This window comes from Lacerta agilis, chromosome 15 (assembly GCF_009819535.1).
Source record: "Lacerta agilis isolate rLacAgi1 chromosome 15, rLacAgi1.pri, whole genome shotgun sequence".
In the NCBI taxonomy this organism is placed as follows: domain Eukaryota; kingdom Metazoa; phylum Chordata; class Lepidosauria; order Squamata; family Lacertidae; genus Lacerta; species Lacerta agilis.
In genome coordinates this window covers 22,972,148-22,993,936 of record NC_046326.1, presented here as the reverse complement: position 1 = coordinate 22,993,936, position 21,789 = coordinate 22,972,148, and the positions used below count along the sequence as shown (strand labels likewise).

General features: G+C 44.1%; 2 protein-coding genes across 2 annotated transcripts in view; both read left to right on the top strand.

Annotated features, from left to right (window-relative positions):
- Nucleotides 1-16,876, top strand: part of LOC117060333 (multiple epidermal growth factor-like domains protein 6) — a 44,025-nt gene extending 27,149 nt beyond the window's left edge. Inside the window, exons 15-27 of the mRNA XM_033172547.1 lie at nucleotides 1,564-1,716; nucleotides 2,228-2,429; nucleotides 3,951-4,091; nucleotides 5,741-5,923; nucleotides 6,504-6,575; nucleotides 7,365-7,491; nucleotides 8,662-8,801; nucleotides 10,726-10,875; nucleotides 11,998-12,177; nucleotides 12,949-13,065; nucleotides 13,750-13,899; nucleotides 15,456-15,671; nucleotides 16,869-16,876. Of these exons, the coding sequence (XP_033028438.1) occupies nucleotides 1,564-1,716; nucleotides 2,228-2,429; nucleotides 3,951-4,091; nucleotides 5,741-5,923; nucleotides 6,504-6,575; nucleotides 7,365-7,491; nucleotides 8,662-8,801; nucleotides 10,726-10,875; nucleotides 11,998-12,177; nucleotides 12,949-13,065; nucleotides 13,750-13,899; nucleotides 15,456-15,671; nucleotides 16,869-16,876 (1,839 nt within the window). The remainder of the gene's footprint in view (nucleotides 1-1,563; nucleotides 1,717-2,227; nucleotides 2,430-3,950; nucleotides 4,092-5,740; nucleotides 5,924-6,503; nucleotides 6,576-7,364; nucleotides 7,492-8,661; nucleotides 8,802-10,725; nucleotides 10,876-11,997; nucleotides 12,178-12,948; nucleotides 13,066-13,749; nucleotides 13,900-15,455; nucleotides 15,672-16,868) is intronic.
- A 1,627-nt stretch (nucleotides 16,877-18,503) lies between these two features.
- LOC117059973 (signal peptide, CUB and EGF-like domain-containing protein 3) lies at nucleotides 18,504-20,096 on the top strand. Its single transcript, XM_033171957.1, has 3 exons — nucleotides 18,504-18,715; nucleotides 19,114-19,332; nucleotides 19,887-20,096. Exons 1-3 carry the CDS (start codon nucleotides 18,535-18,537, stop codon nucleotides 20,018-20,020), a joined length of 534 nt encoding a protein of 177 aa, XP_033027848.1. The 5' UTR covers nucleotides 18,504-18,534; the 3' UTR covers nucleotides 20,021-20,096.
- The last annotated feature ends 1,693 nt before the right edge of the window (nucleotides 20,097-21,789 follow it).

Sequence of the window (21,789 nt, the reverse complement as noted above, 5' to 3'; positions counted from 1 at the left end):
TATATGTCAACAGATTCCTGGACCAAATATTTATGGCTGCTTTTGTGAGATAAACCAAGGTTTTGTGTTTTTGGCATCTGAACGATGTCACGCTGATCTGCATGATGTCACACCATGCATATCCACGTGTTAACATTTTTGTGCTCAAACAAATCCCATGATAATTATTTTCTAGTATGGGAGAGACTGCATGACCCCAGAAGAGTCTGAGTGACATGTTGCTTCAAGGGAAACACATGGGAAAGCAGCTAATCCATTCTTTAAAGTCAGATTTGCAGGAACAAGAAAATATATGTTTACCAGATGCTGGCTGCTATTGTTTAAATTGTAAATGGCATTTATTTATTTTTTGGACAGTGTACATTATCTAAAGCCCAGTTCCTAACTGAGATTGTCAGCTTGTGTCTGGGCTGTACCTGTTCAGACTGTACTGAGTACTCAACATACAGCAACAGAAAAATGTTTCTGCTTCCACCTTCATTAGCTGATGTTTTCTAGGTGGTCATTTTACAGCTTTGGGGATGCAATGCCTTCATTCACAGAAACAAAGAGCTTTTCCACACCTCCATTTTGCCCTGTTGTCATCACACACACCCCAAAACTGGGAAACCCATGGTTTAGCACTGACTTGGAACAAACAACAACTGGGTTTTCGGCAGATGGCTGTTTGTTCCGATTTAGCACTAAAGAGCAGATTTCCAGGAAGAAAGCAACAGGGCAAAGGCAAAACCACTGGGACTTGTACTTTCTAGCCATGTGAAAATTGTAGACAAGTCCTACGTGATGCTGATACTGTCCGTGAGGCCATAGTGTTTCTTTGTCCAGCGTGTACATGCAGAAACTGTCCTTACGTACACACTGGATGCAAGAACACCTCATGGCTCCACCTGGAGAATAGTACCAGCATCGCTTAGCTTGAAGGCCATCTGAGCATTCCATCCTCAGAGTGCTGTAGCTTCCACCTTGAAAACAGCACCATCACTTTGCTATAAGAATTTAAAATTTCTGTTTTGTTAGTCACTGTAATAAATGCATGGTTTTAGTGATCACCCTTACCAGGATCCAGAACAAACTTGCCTGAAGTGCTGTCTTATGCCTGATGATAGATAGATAGATAGATAGATAGATAGAACATTTAATCATGATGTCCACACACCTGCAATTTGATGTACAGTCCAGACCTAGTCATACCATGTTGGCCAAAATTCTCAGGTCCCAAAGAACCAGAAGGCAGCAATTGCAGAAGGTGTTGAAACAGCCTAATGTTTTTCTCCTATCAGGATCCAAAGAACAATAAAACCACATCTCCATACTCAAGAAACAAACCTGCAGTTTCAAACACCTTTGGTCTTCTTACATGAGAAGGGGAGGTCTTTTTTAAAAAAAAGACAAGTCAAATGTTCACAGGGTTGGGCTGCAGATCAGATTTTGGTGAACCTTTGATATAGTTTTAAGTCAGGGAGACAGAAAATCAGGCAGAGCATGTGCCTTGACTTTCCCTTCTCCTTTGACATACATTGTTCTTTTGTGATGTTGGCTTTCCCCCCTGCCTGTTTTATACAGGGTACCTACTCAAACATCTTGGGTGGCACCAGAATGGGCACCTGCAAGCCATGTCCAGCAGGCATGTACTGCAGCAAATCTGGCTTGGCAGTGCCTGAAGGACCCTGCCAGCCAGGATATTACTGTCTCCAAGGATCCAGTAGTGCCTCCCCGGTAAGTGTGGAACTGGTGTCCTGTCTGGGTTCCCATCTCCCACTTTTCTATCAAGATTGCAATCGGATACCTGTGCCTCTGCCCAGACCCAAGGGATGAGAGATGCAGGTAGATCAACGCAACTGCAGGGTGAGAGAGGTGCCAAAGCTGTGATCGTAAGTTGCACATATTATTCAGAACTACTTGAGGGATGTGATGTAACATACCAAACAGGGGCTGAAGGCAGTTAAAGAAAACATGGTTCTTTATTAAGTTCTGGAATTCATTGGTGACTTCATAAAGGCCTCTGAGCCAATGAGAATTCAGCTAGCCCTTTGACAGTCAGTTGCTTCTAGGGAAGGCTTAAAAAGAAGTCCAGGTGCTTTGATTGCAGTTCTCTGTCTTTTCCAATAGTGGCTTTGACTCCAGAGTTGGGCTGTCCCCAGTTTAAGGCATGACTGGTCCTTCTCAAGGAATCTTGAGAAATGCATGTTCTACATTACATTACAGCTGCACTTTTCTCTTTTCCAAGGCTGGCCTCCCCTTTGGTGGCCCTTGTCCTGCAGGGCATTACTGTCCAGCTGGCACAAAGCAATTCAGGGAAATGCCCTGCCCAGTGGGGACATGGAATGAGCAGAAAGGAGGCCGGGATGCCAGCTGGTGCCTGCCTTGCCCGCCGGGGTTTTTCTGCAGCAGTCCAGGCCGTGTTTCCCCAACAGGTCCATGTGCTCCAGGTGAGAGAAGACAAGGGTGGTTTTGTTAGAGGCACTTCGGAAGCTTCTTTGCTGACAACTTGAAAGGGGCATCTCATAATAATGCCCCATCCCTGAAGGAAAGGCAAAAACTGTTGCTTGTGTGTATGCACAATATGTATCCATTTTCAATATCTGCCATTATGTAAATGGAGAGCTGGTGCGAACCAATCCTTTCCATCTATCCTACCTCACAGGGTTGTTGAAAAGGTAAGGTGTGCAATTGCAGAGCCGTGAACAGATATGCCGCCTGATATAGATCGGCCCAGACCTTCGTCCAACCATTTCCTTTTGTTGTTGTTTCCTTGCTTGTTTTCCATTGCGTATTGTCATTTCTATTCCTAATTGTACTTGTTAGTTTCTTGTTTCGCATGAAAGGTGACCCAGAGTCACTTAAAAAGTAGTAAAGTCATATCGCAGAACTTAACATTTTAATTTCTGCATATTGTATGCAACAGCCTATACTCTGTTTCCTTCCACATTTGTAGCAAGCAGTGCCCACAAAAATAGCTATGATACTGGACTATAAGTAGTTATGGTGAGCATGTGTGAACTAGCCCTCAGGGCTAAACCTCAATTTACGGACCTCTTTCACAGGTAACACTAAAACAGCAGTTATGACCCTTTTTCGGCCCAAGGGCCATATTCTGAGGTCCACATGAAAGTAGCAGTTGGGGCAACCCTCACCTTTCTGCCATAGACAACATTCCATTCCTGCAAGCACCATACTCTAGCCAGGCATGCAAGAGACATTAATCACAGTTCAGTGAGGTGTATGACACAGGAAGAAGACATGTGATCTGAGGAGAGTCCTGGGGTCCAGGAAGAGAGATCTGGGGCAGGGGCTACATTTGGCCCCTGGGCCTGAGGTTTCCTACCCCTTTGCTAAGCAAAATCATTGCTTTACAGTTCATGGTTAATATGGAGTGAGATAAAACCCAAACCCAGATTTGCATGTAATGCTAAGCTGAACTATGGCTTGTCTGTAGTTGGTGCCACAGCATGACTAAGGGAGGGACGAAGCAGCTGCAATTTCCCCTATGGGTATTGTGCACCTGCTCATTCTTGCTAAGCCATGGTTTGATTTGGAATTATGTACCAACTGGGCCAACATGTGTTTGCTGCTGCAGCACATAGTTAAAGTATGGAACTCACCCCCACAGGAATCAGTGATGGCCACCAACCTATATTAGCATTAAAAAGGATTGGATAAATTATTAGAGAAGGCTACTGATGGCTACTCGCCATGATGGCTACTGTAGGCAATAATGCTTCTGAATTCCAGTTGCTGGGGCCACAGGAGGGGAGAGAACTCTTGTGATTGGGTCCTGCTTGTCAGTTCCCTCAGGCATCTGGTTAGCCACTGTGAGAACAGAAATTTGGACTAGATGGACCACAGGCCTGATCAAACAGGGTTCTTCTTATGTTCTTCTGCAGATTCTCTTTTGTTTCTTCCTGCAGCAACTAGCAGTTTAATATAAACTACTTCCCCTCTGCTTCCAGGCTTCTATTGCAGGGGTGGGACTCGAACGTCCAGGCCAGCAGACAGGGCAACTGGAGACCTGTGCCCCGAAAACCACTTCTGCCCTGCAGGCTCCTCAATGCCATCTCCATGCCGAGATGGGGAATACAGCCCAATAACAGGTCAGGGGTGCATGTTTGGCAGGGTGACTCTCTCTGTGTATCCATCAGATATGGCTTGTAGGAGTTGTCAGTGGTAACACTGAGCTGAATTTTCACCTGCATTTTCAGGGGACCATTTGTTCTCCCACAAAAGGGGGGAATTCTGCTCATGGGGGGAGGGAGAAGAAATAATAGAATGTTTTTTGGGGTATGTGTGCAGAAAGGATTTTGCTCATCTTACTCAAAGGAAACGGTGAGATTCATTTTCTAACTTTTAAACTTTAGGTAGGTGAGCATGCAGTACTTTTACTAAAGTTTAAAAGTATCGGAGACATATACTCATTGCTTCATTTAAGTGAGCCAAACCTTTTCCCCATAACTCCAAACACCTCTCACAAAATTTCTCCCACCTCCCACTATTTTCATGAATGGCTTATTTTCACACATACATACCCAAATTGCTGGGGGGAAACTGAGCCAAAATACCAGTCTAATTCCAGTCAATAGTGACCAGCAAGTTCCCTTTAGCTCGAATCATATTGACTCAGAATTAACCAAGATATTTCACTGAGAAATCAGAAAATAGCTTGGCTTATTTTAAAGGCCTACCCACCTCATAACACTTTCCTCCCATCCACTGATTTCCCAGATACTCTCCCCTCCTCCTCTGATCTAACTTAGGGTCTAGCTTTAGCATCACTAGCAACTAGCAGCTGCAACTGGGAGGAAGGAAATGAGGGGGGTATCTATCTCTCCCCTCTCTGGCACTAGATCACAATGAAACCCTGGGAAACTAAATTTTCCTAAGGCCACTGGCAATTAAATCTGAGCTGGAGAAGAATTCTCACATTTTTAAGTTTGTCTCATGCTTGAGGGGAGCATTTCTAGCTCCCAAGATTTGTATTTTCGAGTTTGAGAAAGTGTGTCCTCCATAAAAGAAGGCACATCTGACCCAGTGTTGTGGGTGGTTAATTAGAAAGATAGCCACAACCCCCAATAGATCGGTCCCGTGTTGCTGGGGTGTAATCTGGCCAATGGGGTGCCTCAAAGAAGCAGCAATGTGGGACCTATTTAAGCCCATGTGGCTACTGAGCTTCCTCTTTGGGGCTTTTGCATTGGAACACCCACCCACCTCTCCCTATATTTGGGGCTTGCGCTTGACCTTGCTATGCCGTCGTGTGTCGTCTGTCATTGGGACAGGGACACGGTAGGAATTTTCCCCATTTGGCTGATTGGCTGGTGCCACTTGGGTTTTGCCTCTTGCATAGCAAATCGTCACAACTTGTAAGTTGCAGATAGGCTCTGGTTCTAGTTGGTCTCTAAGGTGCTACTGGAAAGAATTTTTTATTTTATTTTGTTCAGAACCTATGCAACCATTCACTTGATTGTAATCAATAAAATTGTGGCCTAAATTCTGCCAAAAACCAAACCATCTGAATTTATTTGGGGAGGATAAAAGGTCTAAACACGCAATAAGACTCACTAGTTGACAGCCAGCCTTCCTGTCATTTTAGCACCAGCCAATCCAGAGAGAAATACAGGTGTGTGTGTGTGTGTGTGTGTGTGTGTGTGTGTGCCTCTCTGTGTGTAGGCAGAGCAGGCGAAGGTCATTTCAAAGTACAGAATGTGGAAAGCAAGGGAACAACTCAGTTCTCCTTTTCTTTCCTCAGGTCTGGAGGAGTGCTTCCCATGCCCAGCTGGCCTTTACTGTAAAAATGGTGTAAGGTTCCTCTGTCCACCTGGGTTCTACTGCCCACCGAAGACTGGAGCTTCTCCTCATCCATGCCCTCCTGGGACTTACAACCCATCTCCTGGTAGTGACCGAGCAGAGAGGTGCCAGCTGTGTCCTGCAGGTGAGGAATTGTTTCAGGAAAATAACATAGGCTGCAGCTGCTTTGTTCGAGGGCCTTCTGGCTGTTCCCTCCATGCGAGAAGTGAGGTTACAGGGAACCAGGCAGAGGACCTTCTCAGTAGTGGCGCCCACCCTGTGGAATGCCCTCCCATCAGATGTCAAGGAAATAAACAACTATCTGACTTTTAGAAGACATCTGAAGGCAGCTCTGTTTGGGGAAGTTTTTCATGTTTGATGTTTTATCGTGTTTTTAATAATCTGTTGGGAGTCATCCAGAGTGGCCGGGGAAACGCAGCCAGATGGGCAGGGTATAAATATTATTATTATTATTATTATTATTATTATTATTATTATTATTATTATTGCAAAAGCCAACTCCACCTGCCCTGCCCTCCACCTGTAGCTGGGCTGCCAACACAATTTCTTTATAATATGCAGATGAATCTCCTTGCTGGCTCTCATAATCAAGACATGATATCATAGCATGTCCTGTTCTGTTGCAAGCAACAGGATCATATTTCATTGTGCTGTGGTAGAAGGTCGTTCTAGCTGGTTATCTGATTCCTTGTGTTTCCACCCAGGGATGTTTTGCGGTGAATGGGGATTGCCTGCTCCCACTGGCCCCTGCCTGCCAGGCTTCTTCTGCAGTTCAGGTATTGATCTTTCTGTCGGTGTCTGTCTATGATTTTTTTACCAGCGCAGCCATGAAGAAGATCCATGTGGTGAAAAAATGCTGTATTTATTCAAAATACAACAACTTAGTGGATCTGCAAACAATAAATAAACATAGTGAACCAAATCAAAAGACAGTCCAAGCAAGGAAGTTCCTTACAACAGGAGGGGATAGATCCCTCCTCCCTCCTGGGCTCATTTGCAGGCTCCACATGTGGCCCCGCAGCAAAGGATTGGAAGGAATTCTTCCTCCTTGCTACAAGAACAGTGGGTATGTGAACCTGGCAAGCATGCTGTGGCTCCTTCATGTTGGCATTCACCCTGTTGTGCATGCCAAACCTAAAGGGCACCTCCAGAGCAAAGAGGACAGAAAGCAGCCTCATACTATGTGAGACCAATTGGTCCTTCTAATTATTATCTACATGACCTGGCGGTGGCTCTCCAGGGTTTCAGACAGAGAGTCTCTCCCAACCTTATCTGGAGATGCCAGGGTTTCAACCTGGGACCTTTTGCATGCAAACAGATGCTGTACCACTGAGCTAAGGTTGGCACCCCTTATCAGTAAAGGCAGAGGTCCCCCAAAGCCGAGCCAGTGATGGGCAATCCAAAAGTGTCCTTAATAGAATAATGCCTCGGATATTTACCCCACCCAGATCTTAAAATTCTCTTTTGTGCCCAGAGTTCTGAACCAGATGGACTGCTTAGCTGTTGTTCCAGTTACACTCTACGGTTGTGTTGTGTCATGGCTTGGATTGATGTTGTTGTTGCAGGCTCCAGTGGCCCAAACCCAGATGGAACTTCTCCCATGAGTGCTGGAGGCCCTTGCCCAGCTGGACACTTTTGCCCAGCTGGAACCAAGTACCCTCTGGCATGCCCTGCAGGCACCTTCTCAGACAGGTATGAGCCTTGAAGACTGTGTGTGGTTGTGGGGTGGAGAGTGACTCCTTCCCAGGACTAGCCCAAAACATTTTGTTCCCTGGGGCAGAGGATGAGACAGCACTCTAACTCTGTGTACAGAAACCAGACTGGTGGATGAATCTGACTTCAGCACCGGCAATGGGACAGCACCCTCCACCACATCTCAGAAGGTGCTGGTTGGATTCGTTAGCTGTGATTTCGGTGTTGCAAGGGGCTGGACTAGAGGAAGCTGGAGGTCCCTTCTCACTCTACAATTCTAGAGAGTCTCAAGCTACCTTTGGGGACGCAGTGCAGGCTGTATTGAGCACATACTGCTCTGTCTGCCATTTCACAGACACACACACACACACACACACACACACACACACACACAAGCATCTGACACCTGAGGCCACTACCTCTTTCTGCCTTATATTAGGGCCGACCCTGCTTCTTCCTGCAGAAAGAGGAATAATGGGTAGTACTGGGCCCCTGGGTTGGCTGAACTGGGTATAATAAGAATAAATTCACAGTGCCAGGACTAAAGGTAGGGGAGAAGATGTGCTTAGTAATGCACTTAATGCACATTTCTTGAACTAAAAAGGTCCTTTGAAATTTGCACCTCTCCAAATTTCATGCTTCAGTTCTAGGACCAAAGAGTGTTTGCAGAAATGCATGTATGAGTGAAGAAGACATTATGAAACTACATTGCAATGGAGAAAATGGCTTGCAAAAACATCCATGTTAGGCATGCATTAGGGAGGAACGTACCCAAAGATCTACACAAATTTCCACACAGAGAAATTCACAGAGAGAAATTCTGCAAATGGATGCAGAAATAGGGAGAACCAAAGTGAAAGATGGACAAATGAGAAACAGAGAGAAACTGAAATGGACAGATTCATTCATCCCTAGTCAGGATGCCAAACTGCTATTGGCAGGGAGTGCCACATACCGCACTAAAAGCTCAGTCTGTTGACAAGGCCAACCAAACCTCAGGGGTGGGGGGGAAGCCCCAGAAGTGCCCCATCAGAGGATCTTGCTGATCAAGGTGGAACATAAGGACTCAGACCTTAAGGTATCTTGGGCCCCATTTGCTTTGGGCTTTGTGTATCAACACAAGCACTTTGTAGATGCTCTGGTAGCAAATTGCCAATCTTCTTTTCTCAGGCTGTACCTCTCCCTTGAGTCCAGCTGCACAGTATGTCCACCTGGCCGCTACTGCCTCTCTGCTGGACTCACAGTCCCTTCTGGGCTGTGCTCTGCTGGCTACTACTGCCTTCCTGGGGCCATCTCTCCTTCCCCCACTGGTGAGTGTGTCAGGGGTGTCTTGAGAATGCAGATTCCCTGAGTGCCCTTGCAAAACAATGGTGGGATTTTCAACCAGACTCTGCCTTCTGAATAAGGTGCTTGTAGCTTTTGGCACCATTGAACTCATCTTTTGTTTGAGATACTGATATTGAACTCAGTCTCTGCCCCTTAAGCCCACAGCTAGCACTGTTAGGAACCTTAGCTGTATGTGCATTTCATGACATGAAATAAATAAACAAACCACTTGGATAGCTCAGTTGGCACAGCATGAGACTCTTAATTTCAGGATAATGGGTTCATGCCCCATATTGGGCAAAATTTGCCAGCATTGCAGGGGGTTGGACTAGATGGTTCCCTTCCAACTGTACAATGCAATGATTCTATAAGAACAGGAATTGAGGGCTGTGGCTTATACTTCCCTGCTGGTTTCTGGTTTCAAGTGTCTTCTTTTTTTACCAAAGGCTTGAGGACTAGAAACATAGCTATAGATTTTCTACTCTTCCTTCTTGCAGGGTTTTCAGATCAGGGAGGCCCTTGCCCTATGGGCCATTTTTGTCCAGATGGGACCAGCCAGCCACTTCCTTGTGTTGCTGGAACTTACAACAATCTCACTGGGCAAGCGAGCTGCTTCTCATGCCCAGCTGGTTACTTCTGCCCTGAAAATACCACCGACTACAGTCAGTTCCCATGCCCACCTGGCTTCTACTGTCCTGAAGGTGAGATCTGTCATGGCTGCCAAGAACAAGATGTTGGTGAGACTGACGTTTTGCGGTCTAGACAGTAGAAGGTGCTTAAATGCCAGTGCTGAAATCTCTTTGCTCAGATACCCTTTGGAGAACAAAGGTTTTTAAAAGTTAACTGGAAAAGTGTTTTTGCTAAGAGCTCGACCAGATTTCCCAAGGGAAAAGAATGAGCAAATTTGCAGAGCTTCAAAATACAGTAAATCCAGATACATGAGCTCCATCTGGTGATAGTAGCATAGCAGTGCAAGGTACCAGAAAGAAGGTGGCTGAACCAGGATTTTATGCTTGTTTGGATAGGAAGCCCCGCTTTGTCCCTTTCGGTGGAGTTGGATCAGACCTGTGGCAGCATCAAGGATGCATCTGAAAGCCAGTCTCTTTATGTGACAGTGACCATGCAGAGCAATTTAAAATGGCTTTTGTGGATGCGGATGGCTGCGTTTGACTATCCCAATGTTGACTGTCTCAAAGATGCATTGTTTGGAGAGCTGCCAAATTATAACGCAGCTTGTTAAACCCAAGTCTAGAAGATACCACTTAAGGTGGCCACTTTTGCACCAACACCCCCTCCCCTGGGGAAGTGCATCACTTTAAAAAAAGGAGGTCAAAAGAAGGTGCAGATCTGCATAACATTTTCATGTGCAGATTTATATGTATAGATGCAAATGTAGAAATAATTGCTAAAATTTAAATAAGAGTACAGTGCAATTCACCATAGTGGAGAAGACTGTGTTCAAGGGTGTCTCTTCAATCAGCTATGCAGGTGCTAAGTACTGATATTTGCCCTGTTTTAGGATTATCTTTAAACTGGACTTGGGCTGGATAGAACATTCCTTGAAATACAGGGCTGTCATCTTTAAAATAGGACAAGTGGCCACTCTGATAGGTGGGAGCTTCAGCTTACACCACAACATGCTCCTCTAGACAGACAAAAGAAGTAGAAAACTAGGATGTCAGGCAGAAGATTTCTAGCACTGTCATATTCCTGACATGCTAATTTTCTGCCTTTGAGGATTATGATTTTATTTTTTTTAATGTATAGAGGCTAATTTCATCCTGTGGGTTCCTATCTGCATTCCAGACACAAACATACCAGTAGGCCAAAAAAACACACACATAGCAAGAACGCCACATTGCTGAATGATTTGGTTATGACCACCTCTGTTTTTGTCATACTTCTCAGGAACCAGGTTTGCGACAGAGTTTCCCTGCCCTCGAGGATATTACAACCCAGATCCCATGACCCAAAGTTTGGATAGCTGCTTGCCTTGTCTCCCGGGGCATTACTGCGGCAAGGAAAACTTAACCACAGTGTCTGGGACGTGTGATGCAGGTGAGGATGGAGGAATCTGAGCAGAAACACATCTCTGTCTACCTGACATTTCAAAACTGAGCTGTGTGCACCTCCCAACTCTGAAGGAATCGCTGTCTGGCTCATCCTACTCAGATTCCTGAAACCAGTTGTTCTATAATTTCCCAAAACTGACATTCAAAACACAAGGTGTTAGATACTCTTGGTTCCTTTGTGAAAACAACACAGTGGGGTATTTTTTAAAAAAAAATTACAGTTGTTATTTATTACTCATATCCCAGGACTTTCAGTGTGCTCCCTGTTCCCCAGGGGCTGACAATCTTAACATTTGATAGAAGGGAAGGAACAGAGGGAGAGGAAGGAGATGAAACCAATGGACATGCATTGAATTCAGTTCAGCTACATGTACTTTGATTTAGTTTTAGTGAGATGTAAGAGCTTAGTGGGTTGTGATAAAGCAGGAATGTGAAGGTAGCCCTCTGGATATTTGTTTGACTACAACTCCCATCATTCCAAACTATGCTAACTGCAGCTGATGGGAGTTGGAGTCCAACAATGTCTGAAGAGTACCAGATTCCCCATCTCTGTGCAAATAAACACAATTAACAGAAAGGGGTGGGTGAAGTGATATTTAAAGGGAGGGTAGGAGGTGGGATCACAAGGAGCTATACAATCATAGATGTCTGTTTAACATACTTTGAGGATATTCACTCAAAACACCCTCTAAATATTTTCAGGCCCATTTTGTTAGACAAAACCAGAGATAAAGGCATAGTGCTGATGACACTGTTCTCTCTTAAACCACATGGCCCACTCCTCCTGAAGAGAGGCAGTGTGGTATAGTGGTTCCTACATCCTACTAAGATGTATGAAACCTAGGTTTAAATCCCCACTAAGCCACAAAGCTCACTGGGCAACCATGGGCCAATCACACACTCTTGACCTGTCCTACCTCATGGGGTTCTTGTGAGGATGAAATGGGGATGCTATCTATATACACTGCCTCAAGCTCCTTGGAGGAACAAATGGGATATAAATGTAGTCAATCTATCAATCAATATTAACTCCTCCTGCTCCTGCTCCCCCAATTTATAATTTCCTTCCATTTCTCACAAATTCCATTTGTCTGTTTTGCTGTCTTAGGTTGGTTCTGCATTTCAGCTGCCTGGACCCCCCAGCCCTTTGACCTGGATAACTACACCAATGGCAACTGCCTTTGCCCAGCCACTGCGACAGGAGCAAAGTGTTCCCCTGGGTCCTACTGCCCAGAAGGGAGTCCTGAGCCCATTCTCTGCCCTCCAGGCTTTTATTGCAATGCACCCGGTAAGGGGAACCCTTTGCCCATTTGCCCTGAATGGTGACTAAGTAGTGTGAGGGAAGGTGGCTTGCTGCAGATGGCTTTCCTATGTGCGGTTTGCTATCCTAAAGCACTCAATTCCTTTTGGGTACAGGGACATAGGAAGGTGCCTTATATCAAGATGCCATTGGTCCATTTAGCTCAGTGTTGCCTTCAGTGGACATTAATATTGTGCAGCTGGAAGCAACTGGGTGCATAAAAAAACTTGACTCTTTTTGGAATGAAAATTGCCTAGACCCATAAATGATTCAAAAACCTTACTTGCAGAACTTTCTTCAAAAGCAGGTACAAAAATAAACAATGATATGCCCAAATAACTCCACACAATATCTTGTGCAAGTCCAGCACATATCCATCTTCTTAGAAATAAAAGATAATTCCAAACAGACCTATAAGCAAAAGTCTCTCTCCTTACTGGAAAATTGGAAGACTAGGGTTGAAATCCCCACTCAACCATGACATTTCACTGGGTGACCTGGGGCCGTTCATTGCCTCTCAGACTAACAGGGTGGACATGAGGATAAAATTGGGAAGGGGGAAAGGCTGCAAGTCAGTTTGAGCTCCTTTGAAGAAATATAGGGTATACATGTAAATGCTATTAATATTAATAATAATAATAATAATAATAATAATAATAATAATAATAATAATAACCTTTTACTATTAGCTTCTCTTGAATTATTAGCATATGTTAAAACTGTCCCTGCACTCATGTTCCCATTCTTCTTCTTCATCAGGTCTGTCTGCTCCAAGTGGGGAATGTGCTGCTGGATTTTATTGTACAGGTGGAGCCTCTTCTCCCAAGCCACTGGATGAAATTACAGGCAACATCTGCCCTCAAGGAACCTACTGCCGTGCGTATCTCTTGCCTAGAGACAGAAAACTGGGTGGGAAGCAAAGCGGAACCGAAGTGGCTGGGACCCCGAGCAGAAAAACTACATGCTGCAAAAATAATAATATTGCAGCTCTTGTTCATCCAAATAATACCATACAATATGGCAATTTGAAAGAAGGGGTCCTGTCATAAATGAAATAGATAAATACAGTTACCATGTGTTGGTATATATATATATATATATATATATATATATATATAGCCTGAAAGTAATGTGAAAATCTGGAAAGAGGTGCTTGAGATACGGAGAATGCTTGTGTTAGTTGCTTACAGGGCCAATCCTGGCATTAGGTAGAGTGAGACAACCATTTCAGGTAGCAGATGCTGGGTGAGGGCCAGCAAAATGGGGCCAGATATTCCTCCTGAACTCCCTCCCTACCGCCGCCCCACCATTTAGCTTTGCTTCCACATGGCCTTTCCTGCCCTTCTCCAAAGTGCCCTGCTGCCTCAGGGGTGTGTGTGAAAGGGAGGATGCTATCCCATCACCAGTGTCAAAGTCTGCTTCTGTATTTGGAACAGAAAGGAGGCGCCATCTTGTTTCTCATCTCCAACAACAAGGTTTCTTGGACTGGACCACCCTGCGGTCTCTTTTCTTCTCACACCTTTGCTCACTCTCTCCCTCTTCCATTGTTCCTTCTTGCAGCTGTGGGGTCTTCAGCACCCACCCTCTGCCCGACTGGCACCTTCTCCAATCAGCTAGGGCAAAGTATGCTTTCAGAGTGCCAGCTCTGTCCCTCTGGGTTTTACTGTGAAGGATCCGGACTGAAGGCCCCCACCGGAGAATGCTGGGAAGGTAAAACACAGTGGCCAAAGTGGATCAGGGATGAGCTGGGGTAATAGTGAAGAACTCTTAGAAAGTAGCACAGGAGAACCTTCTGGAGCAGTTGTTGCCGAGCTTGAAATGGCTGGTTGGGGAGGGGGAGCCTGGCAGACAGCTAGGAATGGAAGGAGGTAGCGATTTCCATCTGGAATTGGCATTTCAAAGGAAAGGAAACATCATAAGCAATGCAGAAAATAATGTGACTGCTTATGTGATGTTCACAGACTTAAAAGAAATAGTGATAGCAACATAGCAGCTCTCATTTGCTTGCCTGATTTCTGTTCCTGACCTTGGGTGAACATGAGACTAGTGGCAATTTCTGCTTCCTTTTTCAAGGGAGTTCTCCAACATCCCTACAGCCTATGTGATATAGCTGACAACGTTCACCCAGTGAAAACTATGCATGCACAGCTGGCATAACAAAGCCAGTGAAAACAGCGGGTTGTAGACAATGCTGATCTTACTCAGTGTAGACCCATTGAAAATAATGGACATTATTAACTCAGGTCGATTAATTACAGTAGTTCTGCTTTGAGTAGTTTCATGATGCCATTTAGAGGAAAGGAAATTATGTTGTTTCTAGACTGAATACGAAGAAAAGCAACAACATGTTTTCCTTTAGTGCAAGCGTCCTAATAAAAAAAAAGTGGGGGCCTTTTTCACTAGTAATTTATTTTATGTTCTAATTATTGAATTTTATTACCATCCCATCACCCACATAAGTTCTGTTCACAAGAATTCAGATAGGGGTGCTCACATATTAAAGGACTCTACTTTAAGTTATCATCCCACCATATTTTTTTATTTTTTGGCTGTATAACTTGTCTTATTCAGAGTAGACCCATTGATGTTATTGCAAATGATTTCAGTTTATTAATCTTAGTGGTTCTACCCTAACTAGAATTTAGCTGAATGCAAATTATTATTATTATTATTATTATTATTATTATTATTATTATTATTATTACATTTAGATCCAATCTTTCCTGTGTAGGGGTACTGGAGAATCCCAACAAAAATGGAAAAGAAAGCAGAAATTGCTGGAAATCTCATGTTAGTTTATGTTCAGGAATGGAAATTTGCTAAGCGAATGTAATTAGTATTCATTTCCATTGTTGTCAGGATGTGTATGTTAAGTCTACAAATCATAAATAGTTGTGGATGATGATGATGATGATTATATTATTATTATTATTTGCATTTCATTGCTTTGTGGTTTGTTTGTTTTTGGGGGGCACTGAAATGAATGTAAGTTACATAACTCATGTAAAGGCTTACATAAGTTACAATAAATAGCAGGCAGTGAGACAAATAACCTAGCATTGGGCAGAAACTGCATTGCAGCAGAATGGAAACAGTGCTGTTTGTGATGAATACAGGTAGGAAAGGAAATAGCTGCATTCCTACATACCTATCTGAGAGTCATCCAAAACCTCAATCTCTTAGAGAGGAACTGGTATGCAATATGCATCTTTATTTCCCCTTTAAATTAAATCTAATGGTCATACCTTCTCTATTTTCCTCTATAGGCTATTACTGTGACAATCAGCAGGGGCCTCTCAGTGACTTCACTGTCTACCCTTGTCCACATGGCTATTACTGCCCACCAGGCACACGGCAATCTACACAGTACGGCTGCCCCACAGGGACGTTTGGACCCAGACAGAGGCTAAAGAATATCCAGGAATGTGAAAACTGCCCACCAGGGAAATTTTGCTCATCTCCTGGGCTAGCAACTCCAACAGGTAAGTCGTATCTCCAGAGGGGACCTTCTGACCTAGAGGGGGGGGGGAACACCTCTTTAGTCAACAATGAATTGAGGTAGCAGCTATAAAAATAATGCTAAACCAGTGATGGGGAACTGGCGATGCTTCCAGTGTTGTTGGACTACGACTACCACCACCCCGACTATTGGCCACGGTAGCCGGGCTTGATGGGAGTTGGAGTCCAACAACATTTGGAAGGCAGCACGTTGGCTACCTCTGCTCGGTGAGTTTAAATCGGAGGCAAGTCCCATGTCGTTCAAGGGAGCTTAAATCCAGATTAAGCCATTCAAAGGATTGAAGGATGAGAGTTTGATTTGGTTTGCTTTTAACATAAGAGCAAGATATTTATTTGAAATGGATCCAACTTAGCTTTGGAACAATTTTCCTAGTCATATCAGCAATGCCTTGAAGCATTTTGATTTCAAGTCAGCTGAGGATCATTAACAGCTATGAAACAAATTTGCATTTGAGCAGAATTGACTTCTGATTCAGCAGGGGCTCAAATTGCTTGTTTGGGAATCTGTACTTTTATCTATTTATAGGAATATTGTTCCTTTTTCCTTTTTTTACATTCTTACCATTCAGAAATATACTTTGTGGTATGGGTATAGACTTTCATTTATTTTCTACTGCTTTTTGTGATGGTCTCTTAATATATTTAATTTATACCAAATCTTCCTTTGCTATTTCCATAATATCCTACTTAGTTATTGTGCTAATGCCCCTCTTGCCACTTAACTTACCTGCTAGGCTGCATTCCTCTACAGAGTGATTCAATGTGGGAGCCTGAGGCAAAATTCAGTTACTTCCCTACCTTCCTTTTTTTACTGAAGTGAGTCTGATACGTTTGAGGGGTGGCCCTTTATCTTCCTTTTTGAGCACTTGAAGGGTCAAAGCTCAAAGGAAGAGAAGAAGGTCCTATGTTCATTTTCCAGCATCTTCCTATAGCAGCAGGATCTCCAGCCTCCCATTGAAATCCTGGAGAGCCAATGCCAGTCATTGTAGACATTACAAAACTAGATGGACCAATTGTCTGACTCTGTATAAGGCAGCTTCATGTGAATTGTGCCTTTTTCATCTGGAACTCACCGGAACTCAGTTCTGGCGCCTCTCAGGTGGACGCCATTGCCATTATAAATGAGGTGTTCTAGTGAGTTCTGGCATCTCTTTTTCTAGAAAAATAACACAGGTTGTGCCCTATGTTGGTCCTACTCAGAGTAGACCCATTAAAATAAAGGAGCAGGCCTAAATTACAGCCATTAATTTCAGTGGGTCTACCCCGAGGAAGATTTAATTGGATAGAAACCTAACTTCCTATCTTGAGCATCGGTAAGGTAGATTCTCAGGGAATGCCGACAGCTAATTACTGCACTTCATTTGAGTAACAGCAAAAAACTCTTATCTATACTCATGAAGTGCACACACAAAATAAAAATCAGGGATAGGTTCCCTGTCTTGGACTTCGAGCCAGTAAAGAGTATATAATCCCTTTTCCCTGTTTTAGGGGATTGCTCTGCAGGATTTTGGTGCAAGGGAAGTGCTCAGACTCCAAACCCAACTGACGGAGTGTCTGGACTTCCCTGCCCACGTGGACATTACTGCCTCTCAGGTACTAACCGCTTTTGTCATGGTTGTATCCCTTTGGATGCCCCTTAAGAGCCTTCTTGCTGTTTTCGACTCCCTTGTTTCAGTGCCCAAAGGGGGATTCTCTCATCTGTGTGTCCTTCTAGGAACTCTTGTTCCATCTGCCTGCCCACGTGGAACCTGGTCGGGTGAGGAAGGGAATCAAAACCTCCAGAGTTGTCAGGCTTGCCCTGGGGGGCATTACTGCAATGGCACAGGCCTCGTGGCCCCTTCGGGACGATGTGCAGTGGGGTATGTACAAAATACAAGCTCACTTTCCTTGAGATTTTGTAGCAAATTCCAGCTACAAATACAAATTGCACTGCCGGATTCCACCTTCCAATTTGATGTCAGGATGGCCAATAGACTTCAGTTTTCTGATCATGCATCAACCATGTTTATAGCTCAGTGCTTCCCAAAATTTAACAGACCCCTGCTTGGCTCCAGAAACTCATCCCCAGTGCCCCATACCTTATAAAAAGCATTATTTAGAATAGCAGTTTGCACAAACACTAAGAATGATAATAACAAAATAAAATTAAAAACAGTAATGATTAATTGCATTTTTTAAAAAAAGAAACCCCAATTAATTTAATTAATTCAACAAAAACGATAGCCATTTACACCTTCAGGGGCGCCCTGCTGCCCCTATGCCTCTTAGCACCCCCTAGGTGATCCCATGCCCCCCAGGGGATGCTACCACTCACTATTCTACCATTAGCTCAACAATTCTCTACCTCTCTCTCTCTCTGCCCCCTCTCTGCCCACCCCAACTCTTTTACTCTCTCGGCCCTCTTTATATATACTCTCTCTTGCTCTGCTATCTTCCAGTTCCAAATTCTCAATCATTCTTTTTTCCTAGGCCAGGAAAGAGCTTTCCATTCTCTCCGTGTGAGGCTACTGCCACCGCCACCGCCTCCTAACCATCCAAAGCTGGCTCTACCATTGGGCAAAGTGAGCTGGCTACTCTAGGCAGCAGACTGAATAAGTTTAGACATTCCTTTTTCTGGTCCCCACTGCTGATCAGTCATGGATGTTTTGCACAAGACAGCCATCACTTCTTGCTGGTCAGAGGGCAGATTCACCCAGGGGATTGTTTCCTGTGGTCTGGTTCTTTGCTTTTTTGAACTCTCATCCTCCTTCGTTATTAATATAATGACTTTTCACTTGCCATTCTGGTAGGTTTTATTGCGTCACAGGGTCTATCACACCGACACCCATGGATGGGATCTCAGGTGCTCCCTGTCCTGTGGGCCACTTCTGCCCCTTGGGCAGTGAGAGCCCCACACCTTGCCCACCTGGCTCCTACATGGCTGAAACACATGCGCAAGGACAGTGCCACACCTGCCCAGAAAGGAAGTATTGTCTCCCTGGCCACTTGCCACAGCTGTGTCCCAAAGGTGAGTCTTTGGCTTCCTCGATGTACAAAGCTGTCCTTATGTCCCAGAGTTTGTAATCTATTTGTGCTTCCATTTTGCAAGTGCATATTTCTAGTCCCCATGGGCATTAGATAATGAATGGTTTCCCCATATTTCCCTTCCTGGGTTTGCTCTGTCCTGAATTCTGGTTTGAGAAATTCTAAAATTAACTGGGGAACTAGAGTTTTTGGCCAGGGTCTGCAACTTCAGAGTTCCTCCAGTTCATCTGCATCTCCCTTCCCCTTCTTTACTGACTCACGTGTCACCTAATGGTGAAACACTTAAATAAAAGCAATCTTGATGTGATTCCTTTTTGGGCTAACGGTCTGCTGTTTGTCCTAACAGCTTTCTGTTTACACGGATGTCTCCTTCCCTTCCAGGCTTTTTCTGCCCCGAAGGAACAGGCTTAAACTGGCAGCCGTGCCCCCCAGGGACCTACAGCCCTATCCAAGGGATAGGTAGTCATACCGACTGCAGAGCGTGCGATGGAGGAAAGTTCTGCATGTACCACAATGCAACTGATGTTACAGGACACTGCTGGGAAGGGTATTACTGCACCCAGGGTTCAGACCGGCCCAATCCTGAGGTTCAGCTCAATGGTATTGGCTCTTTCATTTGAATCAATGTGATCAGTGTGGAATTGGCATGGTTACAGGTGCTGCATAATATCCATTCCACATTTGCAAGGAATAAATCTGTTAGTGTGGTAGCACCTACACTTTGGAACTCCCTGCATATTGACACCAGGCACAGGCAGGCACTTTCTCTGTACTCTTTTCAGCACCTGCTGAAAACATTTTTGTTTAGATGAGCCTACCCAGATGTTTAGAATGATGTTGTTTTTAGTCTAATGTTGTTAATCTTTATTTGTTTTTACTAATAATACTGTTATTTTATTCCTTTATTCTTTTTGTAAACTGCTGTTTTTTAAAAATAATAATAATCAAGCAGTATATAAAATTTTATGGAATAAAATTATTATTATTTGTACTTTTCCAAGCTCTAGTACAGTGGATCAAAGGGTTGGGTTGTTCTGTTAGTTTAAAATAACCTCACCTTTACCGTTCATTTCTTCTTCTTCTTCTTCTTCTTTACTCATATGTTATTGGCACTATTCTTACCACCTAATTTATTTTCCCCTTGTTGATCACAGATCACAGTGCTGGCCCATGTCCTTCTGGTCACTACTGTCCAAGGGGCACAGCTGTTCCCAAGCAGTGCCCTGTGGGAACATTTGCCGCTAGCACCAAGCTAATATCTGAGGTAAAAGCAAAAATACACTTATAGCTGTCCTTTGTAGGAATTGGATATCCTTCATATATACTGGCTATAAATTCACTGATCCTTAACAAACCCCATACAATTAATAGTGGTTAAATGGAGGTTGTGCTCTGAATTATAATCACAAAAGCATTGTTATTCCATTTTAAGAGTCGACACATGCTTTTGTGTGTGTGTGTGTGCAGGTGTATGCATGTGTTTATATGTGTGTGTGCGTGCGCGCGCACACACACACGCACACACACACACACACACACACACACACTTTTATTGTATTTAGTAGTTATTAAACAAATTCACTTGGCAGGCATAAGGGAGGAGACCTCTTTCATGGTGGCTCCAGAACATAGAACATAGAAGTCCCTCCCTGCAGATGCATCCTCAACCCATCTTCCCCCCCCCCCCATAACTGTATCCTAAATAGGGCTATTCTCTAAATTAAGCTACCATAATTGAGAAGAGATAATCCTCTTAGCAGTGTTGCAATTTGTACCTACGGGGCAGGGCATTTCTTTTTTAAGTTTTAACTAATCTATGTTTTTAATACAGTTGTTAACACTTCTACCAATTGTCAGTTTATGACACCGGTAAGATCCCTTTGGTGGGCTATGTCCACAAAAGCAGCCTATAAGTATTTTTTTTAAATAAAAACAGTGTTTTAATCAAGATTCATAATGCAGCGAATGCTTGAAAGCAAATTCCTGCTATACCCATAGCCTGTTCCCTTCCACCTAAGATTCCATGCAAAAGGGCATAGATTAGAGGTCATCAACATGGTGCCCATGGGTGCTAATATACGTACAAGTACCTTCCATATTGCCCATGAAAGGCCTTGAAATATCCCCACAACGCAAAATTGAATGCTCCATCTTCTTGCTCAGTTCCAGTTTGTACTGGCTTGTAGCATTGAACATGTCCCATCAAACATGCCCACATTTCATTGAATACCATGATGTGATACCCACCCTCCTTTCCCATTCTGAACAAAAGAAAGGTACAAAGAGTCTCTCTTTCTGAGCAGGCACAGCAGTGACAGGTGAAGGTGCTTTTTTTCATTGATGAGAGAAATGCCCACCACACCTTTTGTGACCCTGTCTATCCCCCTTTCTACTATTTCAAAAGTGACAACCATTTTGTGTTAAGCCATATACCCTGTGGCAGCCATTTTATGTAAGGCCACATCCCTAGGACCACTGGTTTGTGGGCCTCACCCACGTTCTCAAAATTCCAGGTGTGCCCTCAGACCCAAAAAAGGTAGGTGAGCTATGACTCTTGCATCTGAAAAGTATATCTGGCCACCTTAATCTCTTGCAGGCAGAGTGCTCTCCCTGCCTTCCAGGCCACTACTGCAACACCCCTGGTCTGACAGCACCGACAGGATTGTGTGAAGAAGGATACTACTGCATTCTGGGCTCCACAGTCCCCAACATACCAGCCATGGATGAGACTGGAGGCCCATGCCCCAGAGGTATTTCCACTCCCCCTCCCCATTTCATGAAATTGCTCAAACTGCCTGCCACACTCCACAGAAAAGGTCACAGGCTTCGTCTTTAACATCTCCCAGTAAAGTAAGGAAAGAATCCCTGCTTGAAACCCTGGAGAACTTCTGCCAGTCCATTTCTAAAACACTGAGATGGATGGACCAGCAGCCTGATTTGGTATGAAGGAGCTTTCTATCTTCATAGAATCTAAAAACTGTGGAGTTGGAAGTACCCCCAACCCTCTGCGTTGCAGGAATTGCAGCTAGGGGGTGATATTTAGGAAGATGCTCCTTG